We start from the raw sequence: 17,920 nt of genomic DNA on the forward strand, positions 1-17,920 counted from the left end.
TCTATTCAAAGTTCTTCAGGCACTCTGTCCACCAAATCTAGTTCCTTATATCTGTTCTTCATTTCCACTGGGTATTCGTAAGGGATTTGGTTTAGATTATACCTGACTAGCCCAGTGGTTTTTCCTACTCTCTTCAGTTTAAGATTGAATTTTGCTATAAGAAGCTGATGATCAGAGCCACAATCAGCTCCAGGTCTTGTTTTTGCTGACTGTATAGTGCTTCTCCATCTTTGGTTGCAGAGAATATAGTCAATCTGATTATGGCATTGCCCATCTGGTGATGTCCACGTGTAGAGTCACCTCTTGTGTTATTGGAAAAGAGTGTCTGTGATGACCAGCTTGTTCCAAGGCCAAACTTCCATGTTGTTCCTTTCATCTTTTGACTCCCTACTTTAGCATTCTAATCCCCTAAAATGAGAAGAACATCTTTCTTTGGTGTCAGTTCTAGAAGGTGTTGTAAATCTTCATAAAACTGGTCAATTTCAGTCTCCTCAGCATTGATGGTTGGTGCGTAAACTTGGATTATTGTGATGTTAAAAGGTCTGCCTTGTATTCATATTGAAATCATTCTATCATTTTTGAGATTATATCGCATTACAGCTTTTCCCACTCATTTGTTTACTATGAGGGCTACTCCATTCCTTCTACGGGATCCTTGCCCATAACAGTAGATACGATAATCATCTGAATTGAATTCGCCCATTCCTGTCCATTTTAGTTCACTGATGCCTAGGATGTCAGTGTTTATTCTTGTCATCTCCTGTTTGACCACATCCAGCTTCCCAAGGTTCATAGATCGTACATTCCAGGTTCCTATGCAGCATTGGACTTTCCTTTCACTTTCAGGCACGTCCACAGCTGAGCGTCCTTTCGGCTTTGGCCCAACCACTTCATTACCTCTGGAGCTACTTGTACTTGTCCTCCACTCTTCCTCAGTAGCATGTTGGACACCTTCTGACAGCCTTTTGTTTCTGTCCATGGAGTTTTCTTGGCAAAGATACTGGAGTGGGTTGCCAATTCCTATCCCAGGTGGATTGTGTTTAGTCGGAACTCTCCACTATGTCCTGTCCATCTTGGGTGGCCCTGCACGGCATAGCCCATAGCTTCTCTGAGTTACTCAAGCCCCTTCGCCATGATAAAGCAGCAATCCATGAAGAGGGAGACAAGCATATAGCTCACTAATTGCTTTCCTTTGGTATGGTTCAGTTTGCCCTAATTTTCCAACAACCTCCTGTGTTTTAAGTGAGAACATTTCATCCCTTTTGTGAGCTGTTCCATTCCTTTCTGGCACAGCACTAGGGCTGCAGTTTATTTGGTGCAATTTGGAGGTGCAATGGAGATTATTCCATTCTGCAGTTTGTGTGGTTGTTCAATTGACTCCCAAACAGAACAGTGGGTGACATTCCCTTTGGTGACAACCCAATGACGTATACAGTGAGTTGTAGCAGAAGAAAGGATGGCAGAGAAACCCTGTCTAGTTTCCTCCTCTTACAAGTTTTAAAAAATATTATCCTAAGTGACAGAGTGGTATTTCATGTATAAGGGAGTACAGTGATGCCTCAATTTACGAACTTAATCCATTCCAGAAGATGGGCGTAAGTCAAAATGGTTGTAAGTCGAAGCACCATTCCCCATTGAAATGCAATTAATCCGTTCCAGCCAAAGAAAAAAATTACCGAAAAAAATCACTGCAAGACTCATCAGAAACACAATTAATCCCTTCTGGCTGAAGGGGGTGGGAGAAAAAAAAGCAAGCAGAGCATGCAAGACAGATCAAAATGGGGAAAAAGCAATGCAAAAAATCTAACGAAGCATGCAAGAAGATCAGAAATGGGGAAAAAGCAAAGCACCAACAAATAATCAAAACCCCAAGACCCATCAGAAATGGGGGAAAAACACTCCAAAAAGCAACCAAACCCCCCAAGACCCATCGGAATTGGGGGGGAACCAAAAACAAACAACCCCCCCAAGATCCAGCACAGCACAGAAACATAACATGCACCCTGCCCAAAGCTACGTTGCAAAACCACCCAGAACATTTTTTTAAAAGCAGAAAATAGCACCTTACCTTATCAGGCAGTCTCACGCCTCCCTGAAAACATACACACGCTCACTAAGAAGTAGAAGCCAGGCAGTTCCAAGCCTCCTCTGATCGCACACTCTCTTAACTGCTGGGGCAAAAGAGCTACAAAGAAGCAGCCTCGTCGCCACCTAAATTATACCTGACTTGCCTTTTGAGAGTGGAAGCTCCGGTCACAAGTAAAAGCAAAATTTTGCAGGCGGAGCTGGCATTTAAACTCAAAAGGGTTGTAAGTAGGGACGTTTGTAAGTTGAGGCACCACTGTACTTATTTATTCAATTTATATAAACACACACACACACACACTCTAGTGCAGGCAGTATTCTGGTTGGCTATAAGATCAAAACTTAAAATCTTCAAAATCCTACAGTAACAAAAAATTAAAAATAAACAAATGGCGACACCCGTATAATTAAATCATAAGTTTCTCACAGCTGAATACAAGATACATAAAGATTTAATGGGCAATGATTTTAAGCTAGAACTTTCTTTATCTCTTTTTATCTCTGCATTAGTGTTGTGATTGCCTTATAAATTCAGTCTGTATTATGTTCAGTGGTTATGGATTATAATAATAATGAACTAAACTAAGTATAAATAGCCCTATAAAATCTAGAATTAGGAAAAAGAAAAAGACAGCATCTGGAAGATTCTGTGGTTTTTTACTTGAAAACACTGAAAAATAGGCATATGGAAATAAAATGAGATTTAGGTATCCATGTTAGACAGAGCTGCCAGTATTATCTGATGGAGATAATATTTCATATTCTGGACTGGAATACAAATAGAATACTTGTTTAAATTGCAAAACGTATCTTGGTTTGATGTATACAGAGAAGCAACAACTCAAAAATATCAAAAATATGCTTTCTGTAGTACAATATTTATTAGGCATGGGGTTTTCAGAGCCTTCCAAATTGTTAAATCCTGAAATTGGCCCTTTCCCCCCCATTTTCAGTCTTCTGTGACTTCCCATAGGGAGCCTGGATGTGGAAGGGAAAATGGATCATTCATATGAGTAAGTATTGAATCTTCTGGATTTCAGATAGCCTCCTGGAGTCTGCACACGTCAACCTTGTAAGACCTGTTCTTTAATTCTCCGCTGCTATCATTTCCTCACGTACACATTCTTCAGCCCCCACCACTCTTCAGTTGTTTCTCCTCCATGCAAGTCCCAATATTTAAAGCCCCATTCTTCAGTAACTTTCTCACTGGTAAACCCCCTTTTTTTAAAACCTCCCGCTTTCCTGCCATTTCCTCACCACTACAAGCAGTATTTTTTACCCCTCCTTCTGTCATTTTTTTCTCCACCACAAAGCTTGCTTTTCCTGAAACAAAAGCATCCTGAAAGTTTTGTGTTCACCAAAGGTTTGGAACCCATAAAACTTCTTGATCCATGCTAGGATGTACTGCTATGCTGTTTACAAAATTAAAGAGAGAGAAAAGGGGACATTGCCACAGCCTGTGGAATGACACCCACGACAAAAGGTGGGAAACAGGTGGAGGAGGGGCATTAATAATAATAAAAAGGGAAGGAAGTGGAGTAATCAGAACTTCTATCTGGATCCTTCTCATGGGAGAAGAAATTTTTCCCGTGAGACTGGAACTATCACTCACTTGCAAGATAAAATAGATGCAATCCAGATTACTCAAAATTCCATCTTGCTTTCCTTCCAACCCTTGGCTGCACTTCCTCTCTGACACAGAAAAGGTCCAGTTCCTTGTCTCTGATGTTGGTCCCAAAATTGCAGGGAATGAAATGCTGCTGACTTACCAACCCTAAATCAAACTGAATAAAGACACTTCAGCCTGCACTATTTAAGAAAATAATCCCCAAGTACATTTCCTCCGGATAGAACAAAAGGCCTGCGTCATCATAAAGCCTACATTTTTTGTTTGGAATAAGTTTCTGAAGATTCAGAATTTCTGGATTACACAAGGGGAGCTTTCAAATTCTGTGTAATTTTCCATCCAGTAACAATAGTATGATTGGGGTTCAAAGAAAAAGTCCAAACTCCAAAGTTTATACCATTTTTGCCTGATGAAGAATTCTGTAGAAGTTGAAACCTCACTTTATTTGTAACTGTTTAGTAAAGGTACTACTGCCCAACCTCAGACAGATCACACAGCTATGATTTCTATTGTTGGAAAACTGCAGCTTCCTTCATCAGGCCTAAGTCCAGCAACACTGGAGGTGGCGTATAATACATCTCCTCAGTAGTAAGTAAATCCTCCACTAAAGGTGTGATGACGCAGAGATACATTGAATTTTGGACCTCATCATGCACAGTGATGCACTGTGATCCATTTCCCAGTGATCACAGGGTAGGAAGAAATGTGCTCCAGCCTGATCGTGATCTGTGCCCGATTCAGACCCTTCTGGCCCAGCTGCAGGACTACTACTTTTAGGAACCAGGGTGGAGCAATGCCTCACCAGATGGAAAGGTTGCTTTAGGGCCATGTGCATGCTATGAACGACTTAGCGACCCTAATAGCGTTTTCAAGGTATGTGAGAGAGGAAAGGAGTGGTTTTGCTAGTTCTCCAGCGAGTTTCCACATCTAGAGACTTGTTCCGACACTCTTAAAGTGAGAATCCGCTTTAAGGCCATAGTTCCAGGCAAAGTGACCCTTTTCTGATGCGATTTGACTCGGGCTTTTCTAAGAAGCCCGATGAAGTCTTCCCAAATCACTATGGTAACAGCAGCCCCTTGGGGAACCAATGAGAAAGCAAAGGAGCCGCGTTGTTTGCCCTTCAGTTTAGACCTAGCAACGTCAATGCTAACCTCGCCCCCACCCTCGCTTTCCCTTCCGCTTATCAGCTGCTTCTGCAAACCCGGCTTTTGCAACGCCGGAGGCTTCCTAACTGGGAGGAGAAACAGAAACACAATGCGTGCTCCCCGTGAGCTCTGATTGGCTAATACTCACAGCCTGAGAGGAATTTACGAGAGCTGTGATTGGCTGCGCGAGTCTCTTTTTCTCCCGTTTGGGGCGGCGAGGGCGGGGCTAGAGCGGCAATAAGTTGGGCTGGGTGGCGTGCCTTCGTCTTTGCTCGCTGTGGCTTCCAGGTCAGTCTGGGGGTTGTCTTAAGCTTTCCCTGGGCTAAGGGGGGGGAGGTGGGAGGAAATCCTTCGGCGCTTTGGGGCTTCTAGGGAGGAAGGGACTCCTTGGGGGATGAGTGCCCTTGGCGTGGTCAGCAGTCTGACTTTCCCTTATTTGCAAGCGAGTAAGCCTCGTTGAACCCATGCTTCCGACAAAAAAAGGACTCGGGTAGTAATCTGGTGGGTGTGGGTACGCAGTAATAGGATCTGGCACTTGGGATCCAGTAGCTTAGATAGGAAAGGGGATGTTGCCTCGTGTGGCATTTCACGTGCGTCCCCGCGCACCCCCACCCCCGGTGCAATTGCAAGTGGGGTTTTCGGCGTGTTGGAAACTGGTAACCCACCCCCCCTTTTTGCTCGGGGAATTATCAGCTAAAGTTTTGCGAGGAGATAGTGACTTGGAGTGGGGATGGGTTAATAGCAACGAATAAGTAAGCATTTGGAAATAGCTAGGATGGTTTTGATAGATTGCACTCTCCCATGGAAGCTCATCTTGCCTTGGCATTGGCGACCAGTTTCTTGAACACCCTGATCGTCGCCGCCGCCCCCCCATTGCTGCAACCTTCCTCATGTTTGCTCTTTTTATCACCACCTGTGAACTAGGGAAGGATTTCTAGGCATGGAGGTGCCTCTAAAGAAGCAATTCTCTAATATAGGGTGTTGGTAACTTCATCTTACTATCTACATTTTACTGTCCCACCTAGGATCAGTTCCAGTTATTCTCCTTGTGTACAGAAGGTGCTGGAAATAAAGAATAGCTCTCCTTTACGGCTTCTTAGCCACCCTCTGGTGAACTGAAGAGGACCTGTTCCTGAGTAAACATGCTTAAGAATCAACTGTAAGTAATAGTCAGGAGTTCGCCGGTTGGGTATGTTTGGTATAAGATACCTGTTATGTTGTAGGTAGTCACTCCAAAACACCATCTTGCATGTGAAACTGGCTTTGGAGAGCATGTAGAATGTGGATGCTTCTCAGTTTTATAAGACCCAGGGAGCTCAGAGTGCTGTCCTCTGAAGATGCTGGCCACAGAGACTGGCAAAACATTAGGAAGAACAACCTTCAGAACATCGCCAAAGAACCCGAAAAACCCACAACAACCCAGGGATCACTTAGGTCTAACCTGAAACATGGAATTTAATTTGAATTTTGTGGCATATATCCAGTTCCTTCCTTTTTCCCCATCTGACTGCACAAGTAAAAAAAAAGCCACCAGTAAAAATTTGAAGAAAATTTTGTTACTTTTAAATATGGTTGCATTTACTGTGGCATAAGCTTTTGAAGACTAAAACCCACTTCATCAGATATAGGGCTCTTGTAGTTCAAAGCAAGAATGTGCAACTTGTGGTGCTTCAGATGTTGTTGGACCGTGACCTCTTAGTGCCAAGCAGCATAGGTAGTGCTGAGGGATGATGGCATACCCAGTGTGGTGTAGTGGATAGAGTAATGGGCTAGGACTCAGGATTCCTGCTTAGCCATGGAAGTTCAGTGGGAGTGTGGAACTGGTAAAGCTGCCTCTTAGATATCTCACTTACCTTGAAAGCTCCTTCAGGGTCACTATCATAGAATCATGAAGTTGGAAGGGGCCTATAAGACCATCAAGTCCAACCTCCAAATATCCTTTGATCTTTAGGAATACAGATCAAAGGATATCTGCCAAGTGGTTGTCTAAATTTCTCTTGAATGCCTCCAGTGTTGGAACACTCCCCACTTCTCAAGGTAATTGATTCCATTGACATACTGCTCTAACAGTTAGGAAGTATTTCCTGATATTCAACCAAAATCTGGCTTCCTGTCACTTGAGCCCATTGTTGCGTGTTTTGCACTCTGGGATGATTGAGAACAGATCCTGCTCCTCCTCTGTATGACAGTCTTTCAGGTATTTGAAAACTATCATATCTCCTCTCAGTCTTTTCTCAAGGCTAAATGTGCCCATTTCTTTCAGTCTTTCCTCATAAGGCTTGGTCTCTAGCCCCCTGATCATTCTTGTTGCCCTCTGAACTTGTTGGCATGCTTCTTGAAGTGCCGTGTCTAGAACTGGACACAGTACTCAAGATGAGGTCTAACCACTGCTGAATAGAGAGGAAATCGTACCTTTCAGGATTTGAAGAGTATACTTCTGTTAATGCGGCCTAAACTAGCATTTGGCTTTTTTGTGGCCACATCACACTGTTGGTTCATATTCAACTTGAGATCTATGACAGTTCATGGTTCTTCTTGCTCATGGTGTTGCTGAGCCAGGTATTCCCCATCTTGTAACTGTGTGTTTGGTTTCTTTTTCTAGGTGCAGAACTTTTCATCCATCCCAGCTGAATTTCATTCTGTTGTTTTCAGCCCAGGGCTCAAGCCTAATTAGATAATTTTGAATTTTGTTTCTGTCTTCCAGGGTGTTAGTATTCCACCCAATTTTATGTCATCCACAAATTTAATTAGCATTCCCTGTATCCCCTGATCCAGTTCATTAATTTTAAAAAAATTGAATAACACTGGGCCCACGACTTAGTTCTGGGGTACTCTACTTATTACCGCCTCCTCCTTGAAAAGGAGCCATTAATCTTCACCCTCTGAGTGCTATTCTATAAGTCAGTACTAACTTGACAGCACATATGATAACAAGGGATGATGGGAATTGGAGTGGCCATGCAGCATCTGGGCCCAAGGTTTTTAACCTGTGGCCCCTGGGGGCTCGATGCACTTGAGAGAGTTCATGAGCTGCATTAATGTGCCATTTTGGTAGGGTAGAGATCCATAACTTTCCTTTAATTCTGAAATGAATCTATGAGAAAAAAAGTTAAGCACCATAAAGCTGGAAGACCCTAAAGGAGCTACCCCAATCTAGAAAACTGAATTGTAGGCAGTATTGCAGCAGGATGGCTTGTGCTGAATACAGAAGAGAACCACTCTACCTAATGTAGTCACCTCCAGCACAACTCTGGAAGCTGAAGATCAATCTCAAAGTGTATTATCTTGGGATGAAGCAGAAAAGATGCTAGTCTAAGAGTTAGGAAGAGCTTGAAGCTCATAGGTCTTGTCACATTGCAGAATAAGAGGAGTTGATGTGGGCAAACTGTAGTATCCATAACTGTGCAGAATGTAATTCAGATCCTTAGGATTTCTTACTGTTGGTGGTAACTGAATGTGTCAGTAACTGGGATTCCCAGAGTCCTGATGGTTGAACTCTTGCCTGTTCATTAGTGAGCCTGTTTTGGTTACATAAGTATTTTGTTGTTACAGTACGTATTTAGTTATTAAGTTATGTCCGACTCTTAGTGACCCCATGGACCCGAGCATGCTAGGCCCTCCTGTCTTCCACTGCCTCCCAGAGTTGAGTCAAATTAATGTTGGTAGCTTCAATGACACTGTCCAACCATCTCATCCTCTGTCGTCTCCTTCTCCTCTTGCCTTCACACTTTCCCAACATCAGGGTCTTTTCCACAGAGTCTTCTCATGAGATGGCCAAAGTATTGGAGCCTCCAGTGAGCACTCAGGGTTGATTTTCTTCAAAATGGGTAGGTTTGTTTTCTTTGCAGTCCAGGGGACTCTCAAGAGTCTCCTCCAGTGCCACAGTTCAAAAGCATCAATTCTTTGGCGGTCAGCCCTCTTGTAAATATATAAGTATTTACATTAGGATAACTGACTTTTCTGTTTGCTTATACCAGCTGTTTCCAACTTTATGTCCTCCAAATGAGTTGGAACAGTGACTACCAATCAGTGTGACCTTTGGCACTGTTGGGAGTTATATTGTAGCTGACGTGAAGGGAATTGGGCCAGAGATTGCTATTATAGGAGCAGAAAGAGGAGGGAATTGCCTGTGTCTTTACCAACTCTTGCTCCTGTGTCATTTACATCAGATGTTAGGCAGGGATTATGCTGATTTTTTTATCTACTCTTCCATGCATAGGCAACATAGAGTACTGTATTACCTGCTGATTTCTGCTGATATTACTGTTGCTCAGCTTTCACTGTTTAAAGCACAAGAGGATGCCAGGGTGTAGGTTTCTGGTCAACTGGTCACCAGATTATATGCAAGTATATGTATTAGAGGTAGCTGGCTGCAGAGCCAGTGGTTGCAAGTTTGATTTCTCAGTGTGCCAGTGTGCCTCCTATCAGTAGAGCCAGCCTGTGTGGCCTTGGGCAAGCTGCCCAGTCCCAGGATGCCCCCAGAAGAAGGGAATGATGATAAACCATTTCCAAAGATTATTTACCTGGAAGACCCGGTGAAGAGTTGCCGTATGTCAGACTTGATGGCACATTATTGTAAATTACATGTGCGATTGTCTTGTATCAAGCCCTGTGCCTGTACACCAAGCTTCTTGAATGGTGATGTCCCATATTCTATGTATGCAGTTTTTGTTACTTTTGAAACTTTTTCTCTGTAGCCTGTAGAAGAAGGGGAGGGGATGTCAGTGTGGATTTGCTTGGGTTCCTCCTAACAAAAGCATCTGTTTGAGAATTGCAATGAAGTTACTGTTGTGGGGAAAGACCATTCTTGTGCTGGTCACAAGATCTCTCCTTGTTAGATGCTGCTCTTTCACCACTCAGCCCCAAAAAGGGATACACATAGCTCTTTTGTGGGAAAACTTGTTTCCCAAAAAGTAAGTCAGCCTTAATGAGGTCATAACATGTGCTAAATGGAAATGAGGAAGAAGAGTCATAAAATGGAGATTCATTTTCACAAATAAGTTTCATATAAATGTCAGCAAGATACATGGCTATAATTAAGAGCTTGCATGGTATAGCTGATGGAGAGTCAGACAAGGCTGAGCATGCTTTGGTTCAGTTTTCCCCCTTACCATGGAGACTCATGGTATAAGCCACATCTTGAACATCTCATGCATCTTGAAATCCTTGCTTGAGTTGCTGTAAAGTTGAAGGGACCTGATGCGGATAACAAAAACTGATATGAAACAAATTTCCTATGCTGAGATTTGTATGCTTCCTGAGAAAGCTTGTGTGCTTGAACGGCATATGAACTAAAGGAGGGGTTATGTTTGTATGGCACAGTGAGCCAAAACTCGTTGATATGTGCAACTTGTTTTGTTTTCTTTGCCCTGTTACAACAACAGTCGGACAAACCAGACTGCAAACCAAACTGCATCAGCCAATCTGGTTTTGCTGGCAGATGGGTTGCAGTCCAGCAGCATCTGGAGGCTTCCAAATTGTCTACCTCTGATTTGGCCCATCAGCTGAACCAAGATTCTTGATTTTTCCCATCCTGACGAATCAAAATTAGAACTTAAGGTCTGTTTTTGATTTGATTCATGACTTCTTGTAGGAGTGTCTAGAAGATTTGGGCATCACATTAAACAAACTTTTCCTACTTTGGTTGTTGTAGGTTTTTCGGGCTGTTTGGCGGTGTTCTTAAGCACACAGCCAAACAGCCCGAAAAACCTACAACCACCATCGGATCCAGGCCGTAAAAGCCTTCGAGAATGCATTTTCCTACTTGGTTTTGTGATCTCTTTATCTGGGAGGAACAAACTGTAGGCACCGTTGCACGGCTCATTCCCAATAAGCCAGAATTTCCCAAAGAATTCTGGCTTTCTGTGACTCATAAATGTAGCTCTCGGGTTGCATGTAAGCAGCCCCTTCTGTTATGCCCTGAAATCCTTGATCATGGGGCCCTTGTGCCTTTTGCACCGCAGATTTAGATTTAGGAATATAAGAGATTGTGTTACGCTGGGTTAGGCCCTAGGTTCATCTATCCCAGTATTTCCCACTCCCCAACTGGCAAATGCTGTCTGGGAGTTACAGGCGGGAGCCTTTCCTTGCTCTATCTAGAGATCCCTGGTGTTGCCTGGCAGTCTCTCACCCAGGTACTAAGCAGACACAATCCTCTTCGGCTTCCAAAATAAGACAAAATCCATACATACTGTATTTACTGAGAGGCTGATTTCTGTATGTTTGCATGAATCGTAGCCATGGTTTATTTTGGGAGGTGGGGAAGACTTCCCTTCCAGCCTTAATCCAGCCCTCATCAGTTCCCCATGCAGGTTGCCTCACAACTTTTGTGGCCTGTAAAAAGGGGAAGCGCCTGAGTGAGACAAATTGAGTCTCCTGCCTCCTAGATGAGCACTCCAAAGCACAGGTAGGAGGATAAAAGGGAAACAACTCTGAGCTTGTGCCAAATCTCTGCTGTGTGGTTGGGTTCGGGTTGGTCTTGTGCTGATGTCATCATTTTCTCTGCGCCTTAGAGATGTATCTGTTTCTTTCTGGCTGAGCCTGTTTCTCCTTCCCTTTCCATGCTTTCAATTTCTTTAATAGCAGCGTCTCACTTCCTGCTTCATTAGTAGTCTCTTCCCTCTTCTTCTTCCTGTATGCTGTCCATGTGCAGGAGTTACAAGACTAATTATTTGGACTAAAAATCTCAGGATCCATCTCACTGTGGTCATTAACAGATTCCAGTTGGTTGGTTGTGGGTTTTTGGGGCTGTTTGACTGTGTTCTGGAGGTTTTTCTTCCTAACGTTTTGCCAGTCTCTGTCGCTAGCATTTTTGTCTCCTCTAACGATGCCGGCCACAGAGACTGGTGAAATGTTAGGAAGAAAAAAAAATCCGGAACATGGCCGAACAGCCCAAAAAACTCACAACCATCAGATCCTGACCCTGAAGGCCTTTGAGAACATGCGATTCATGCTTCTTTGGTTGGTTGGTTCTGCCTGCCAGGTCCCCCCTTTTGCTTTCTGTGCCACTTGAATTCCAGGTGGTTGCATTGGGCAGAGGAGGATTAGAGCTTTGGTGTCTCAGGTATACAAAAAAAAGCCTTTATTGTCTCAGGCGCTGCTCTTGAGCTGGCAATGTACTACATTTGCTCCTGAGAGCTAGTTTTTGGAACTAATGATAAGATTTAGGCCCTAAAATTTAAATCCAACCAAAACCAATAGGATTTACTTCAGTATAATTGTGCATGGATTGCGGTGGGCTGAAATGTGTCCCAGACTTTCAAAATGCAAGATCTTTGTAGTTACTTAGAGATAAATTATAGTTCTCCATAAAATGGAAAATAACTTACCAAACCTATTTGATTAATGTGGTATTCACAAATACACATATTTTAGACTGAAAACCTTGCAGCTGAAGCGCATAAAATACTGTAGAGTACAGTCCTTGTTAGGACACTCAGATTGCATCTCCTGGATCCTGGCACATGTGATAACTCAGTAGTCACTAGATAATATCTTTATTTAATGTTCTCTTTACTCAGGAAACCAGCCTTTCAATATATTAGTTAAATCCTGTGTTTAGAATGTACTATAAATGAGTTAAATTCTTCATTCATATTTTGTCAAAACTGATTTTTCAGGCTGATACTGTGCCAGGATGAGTCAGTTTTGAGAGTTATAAATACAGTATAGTATTTAGCTACTTTATGAGTGTAGCTACATTGCCTAAGTAATCTGAGAGTTGTGTCAAGGTATTATTGTGTTGATTCACGTCATGTGCTCTTTGTGTCCCCATCCTCATGGGGCAGCACCAGGTTGATTCAGTGCAGGATACTATACTGCTCTTTAAATGACATTAAATAGACCCAGGGTTGGCACTTATATCCGTCCAAGGATCAGTCCTGACTGCCTGCGTTGTATCCTGCGTTGTGTCCATAATAATCTTTTCCAGGTTAATTTTTTTTCTTTTTAAAAATTCTGAGTGGCATAGCGCCATCAGTGTCGCAGACAAAAACTCCAGTGCCTATTTATTTATTTAGAAGCCCACTCAGGCAGCCAGTCACTGAGGGAAGGCTTGCCTGAAGAGAAAGGTCCTTGTGTGCTTGCAGAAGGACAGTAAAGATGGAGCCAGCCTCCTATGGGAAGAAGTTCCAAAGTCTGGGAGCAGAGCTCAAGGTGAATAGTTTATTTAAACAAACAAACAAAAAAATTAAAGGGAAACAGTTTGGGCAGCAGGCATGGTTTTCTATCATGCACCACCTCAAACACAAAACAGCACAGAGAATGCTTTAACATATAGAATATAATGACAAGACCATTCACACAATCAAAAACAGGTAACAAATCAGCACAGTGTAGATCAATTTTAAATGAGCAGCCTCCCAATGGTTGAAAAAAAAAGGAATTCCTCAAAGAAAGTGTGAGTTTCCACCGTGTTTACAATAATGTGCAGACAGGAAAGTCTGAATCCTTTTGTATGCTGAACCAGGAGTAATTGGAGTATGTTGCAATGTAGTGGCACCCTTGTTTTAAATTTGCATATTCAGTTTGCGCTTGTCTTATTAAGAGCTTTTTATGTATGAGTTAACTCCCACGCTTCACACTCTTGGTGTTACTGTTAGAGTCAGTGTCTGGGAAAAAGATCCTTTAAGACGTAGTGATTAATGTTAATACATCCATGACTCACTAAATGGTTTGACTTTTATCCTCTTGGCCTTTTAAAACTGCCTGTTGTAGAAGTCAAGCACTTTGTCATAACTTTCAAGTCATATGAGCCTAAGTGTACAAAAACTGCAAAATAAGGGCGGCTTATGGTCACTGTTCAAAGGCCAAATTCAGAAATGTTAAGGTAGGATTAATGTTAGAGTTACCCCTTTATCATTGCTGTACTTTTACTGCCAGAAGAAAGTTAGAATCACTTTGGGAATTTTCTGTCTCATATACAGGTACCGTCCATCCTGAATGGTCGGTGGCTGTGTCACTATTTGTTCTCACATCCCAAGCAGCATAATGTACAGTGGTGCCTTGCATTGTGATGTTAATTCATTCCGCAAAAATTGCTGCAGAATGAAAACATCGCAATGCGATATTAAAAAGCCCATAGAAATGCATTAAAATGCGATTAATGCGTTCCTATGGGCTTAAAACTCACCATTCAGCGAAGATCCTCCATAGCACTGCCATTTTCGGTGCCTCTTAAGCGAGGAATCCACCCCAGAAAACAGCGGGTGGCCATTTTGTTTACCCGGCAGCCATTTTGAAACCGCCGATCAGCTGTTTAAAAAATCATCGTTTTGCAATGATCGGTGCCTGAAGCAGGGAATCGAACATCGCAAAGCGATCACTTTTACGATCGCAAAAAGTTCGTCGCAAAGCGATTTTGTCGTAAAACGGAGCGATCGCTATGCGAGGCACCACTGTATTGGGTTACCATGGTCCATTAAGGGGAAGACAAGTGGCTTAAAAGGATATTGTTAACAGGTTGTGGACAATTAAAAATTGTGATAGTTGAAGAAATGGGGTTGATCTTGTAGTGTTCATACAAACAAGCTCAGAAGTTAGACTACTATTTTTTTAAAGTAATAATAAGCATTAACTGGGTATCATTGTCCCGGCTACACTGCATCGTTGTTTTCCACAATTAATTGAAGACCTCTGGAGTCACTTGACAGATCCATCTCACCGGTTGGCTGAATGGTGACTGTATGGCCACAACTGTCATGTGTTTTGGTTCTTCAGTGCCAGTTGCAGTTCAGAAAGTTAATTGTGAATATCAGTTGAAAGTCATTGAAAGGTGTATTTATCATTATGTAGTGTGGTTCAAGTATTTGATGTTTTCTTTTTGATAAGTAGATTTGGTAGGCCAGAGTAAGTCACATGGTGTTGGTGAGAGAACGATAATTGGTCTGAAACCTTCTAATGCCAAGTATATGCAGCTGGGTCTTCCTGCTGGCTTGGTGCAGCAGCTCCTTTAATCTCTACCTGTTGGCTGTGCTGGGTAGGGCTGATGGGAATTGCAGTCCTGAAACATCTGGAAGAGCTGTACCTACCCTGATGGGATTTGAACTGGAGACTTCTGATCATTTACAGTCTTAACCACTACACTGTAGTGCCTGGTGCATCCAGATCCACCTTTTCTTAATTTAGCTTTGGGTGAGCATCCTTTTTTTGTGTGGTCTTCATGGTAAATGATTAATCTTTGTGAAGGAGTGATGTCTTACATGAAGTTTGCTTTTGTGCAGAACAAAGACATGGATCTTTCTAATCGTGACAAGTTTGGTCCAGAGTCTTATAACTTCAGGAGCACTTTTGAAACAAAAGAGAAATGTGGATCCAGAAGTAACTATGAATATTGTAAGTTAATTATCTTTTGATTCTGTTGTATCCATTTCAATTCAGTTTTCAATGTCACTTAATGGTGTGTCATTTTTCCTTGAGTTCGATTTTTTTAATTTCACTGAAAGTGGGGATTGAAAATATCTACGTAATACTTTGTAACGCCTCCCCCTGCTTTTCCAAGACATCTGCATCAGTCGTGAACACTTAACAGCAATTAAAAACAAAGCAGTTCCATAAATTACATAAAGCAGGGACTTTATGAAGGCAGCTTCATAGATTAAAAACAATTTAAAGATAACATCTGGAAGAAACATTTGTTCTATTTAGGACATTAGATGGACTCACAAAGGACATTGCTCCTTTATAACAGGGTTTCTCATCATTTAGCTTTCTAGAGGTTTTGGATATGAGCGCTCGAGAGGTGCCAGCCAGCATTGGCCTGTGGACAGGGATTCTGGGTGTTGAAGCCCTAAACCTGTGGAAGGACAAAGATTAAGAATCAGGATTGCTTATACAGTGGTGCTCTGCATGACGACGATAATTTGTTCCCCTGAAATCGCTGTACAGTGAAATCGCTGTTATCCAAAAACAATTTCCCCATTGGAATGCATTGAAACCGGTTAATGTGTTCCAATGGGGAAAATACCTGATCGTCCTGCAAAGATCCTCCATAGGGTGGCCATTGTGTGAGTGCCGATCAGCTGTTTTTAATTGCTATCTTCTGAAGCAGTGGTCCAGAAAATAGCGGGAAGCCATTTTGCGAGCCGACGATCAGCTGTAAAGATAGTTGTCTTTCTAAGAAACGGTCCGCAAAGCACAGACCAAATCATCGTGAAGTTGAAATCGCCCATTGGAAACATAGCGGTCGCAAAAAAGTTATCATCCTGTGGTTTCATTGTTTAGCGGGGTAATCGTCTAGCGGGGCACCACTGTATCTGGTGCTTCTTATTTGTCTTGTGACCCCACTGGTGGATTCTTTTTATAAACCACAATTGTGATCTGATTTTTATTTCTCTGTTGCTTTTATCCTTTTTTGTAGCTTCTTTTTTATTCTCCTGGTCCTGTGACTCACTTTTACACCTTTGCAAAACTTGCTTGAACCTTTTTCTGGGCCAGCATTTTATGTGAGCTTGCTTTTGGCACTTATAAATATAGGATTTGGCCTGCACGTGGCAGGCAGGGAGGAGACTGAAACCAGTATCAAAAGGGTAGGGAGAAACTGAAGGAACGGAGGATAAAGACGTGAGGCACCTTAATCCCTTTATTGTCTAAAGAGATTATCTCCTTTGTTCACGATGGGAGTAGCTGGGTGCATAACCACTCTTTCACACAACACTATTGGCTAGTAATTATGTAGACTGAAATATGTGGGCATGAGTTCTATTGTCCTAAGACATTTGGCACCTTAACTGTTAATTAGTTAATTTCTCTGGGAAGATTATGGAAAGATTATATTTGCTCAAATAGCTGAGGAAGAGTTCTTGGAAAGCACCCGGAAAGGCAGTTGGGTCCCCACCCAACCAGCCCCTGCCAGCAGTCACTGACTGAGCAGGTTTGCAACCCATAAATACAGTTGTGTGGAATAGCATTATTACGATCTTGAATTTGGAAATATTATTTTTCGTGGGTACTGCTCCCAGAATCCTCTAGCTAGGGTATATGCAGTAGCTCGATTGAGAGGGGATTCTAAGACTTGAAATTCAAAAAAGTCATTTTTCTAAGCTCTGGTTAGTGGCTCTGATGATTTACTATCCTTTCATTCCATGTGAGCACTTGTTGTGAGCACTTTGCCTTCCATACTGTCTGTTCCTTCTAGAACTTTAAATCATCTTTATTTTATAGTGAGAAATTTTGCACTACTTTGTTAACTTCCCAAACCAACTTCTTTCTTTGCTGTTTTTCTTTCTCCCAGAGTGAAATTATTTCCTTCAGAGGATATCCCAGTGAGGAGTATGAAGTAGTGACAGAGGATGGTTATATCCTCACTGTTAACAGAATACCTCATGGGAAATCCAGTCAGCTGAACAAGGGTGAGTATATGTTTTTGGAGGAACACGCACACGCACACGCACACACGCACGCAAATTTGGAAACATAATTTTTAGGCTAAAACTACAGAATCCCCTCACCAGAGTCTATGTCGTCTTGAAGTTTCTGATAATTGTGGTCTAAAAATTAGAAAAACTGATTTTCCTGAGCTTTTTGTAAGTGGTTAAATAATGTGAAACATTTCATCTGGAAACATGATCGGTTTTTGTTTTGAAGATTTTTTGTGTTTTGCAATTATGGCAAAAGAAAGAATATTCAGTGCATTTAGCAGTGTATGATTATTGAAACTATTATCATTTACAAATAAATTAAACATTTTTAGCTCAATAAGGCAATTGGTTGGAGTATAAACTTTGTTCTTGATTGAGTTCCTTCCCACAAATTAGATGCCCGTCCCCCACTATTGGTTCATTTTGGAGTGTAGTGAAAGAAAAGTTTAGAGGATTTTGATGCGTTTTAATTACATATGTGGCACAATTTCAGAGTGATACTAATTTAGGATTGCCCCCATTCCCAAGAGCAAGCCATGCTGAACTCTAGAGAATTGGCAGAATAGAAATTTTGGTGTTTTAGAAAGCTCATGTAACCACTCTTTTTCTGTAAGTGTGAGAATAGGCCCTTTTGTTTTTCTTCTTTCAGCAGTCGTTCAACCTTTTTAAACAGAATACCAGGTAATACACTGGGACTGGTACACTTT

General features: G+C 42.0%; 1 protein-coding gene across 2 annotated transcripts in view; it reads left to right on the top strand.

Annotated features, from left to right (window-relative positions):
* The first annotated feature begins 4,934 nt into the window (after positions 1–4,934).
* The window catches only part of LOC110070875 (putative lysosomal acid lipase/cholesteryl ester hydrolase), a 33,477-nt gene continuing 20,491 nt past the window's right edge, over positions 4,935–17,920 (top strand). The window contains exons 1-5 of one of the 2 annotated variants that reach the window (XM_078391340.1): positions 5,125–5,145; positions 5,883–6,016; positions 14,838–14,988; positions 15,078–15,189; positions 17,087–17,204. In XM_078391340.1, coding sequence (XP_078247466.1) covers positions 15,181–15,189; positions 17,087–17,204 — 127 coding nt within the window. In that variant the 5' untranslated portion in view covers positions 5,125–5,145; positions 5,883–6,016; positions 14,838–14,988; positions 15,078–15,180. Of the gene's footprint in view, positions 5,146–5,882; positions 6,017–14,837; positions 14,989–15,077; positions 15,190–17,086; positions 17,205–17,920 lie in introns of both variants that reach the window. The other variant, XM_072995284.2, reaches the window with a different exon arrangement.

This window comes from Pogona vitticeps, chromosome 3, assembly GCF_051106095.1.
Source record: "Pogona vitticeps strain Pit_001003342236 chromosome 3, PviZW2.1, whole genome shotgun sequence".
NCBI lineage: Eukaryota > Metazoa > Chordata > Lepidosauria > Squamata > Agamidae > Pogona > Pogona vitticeps.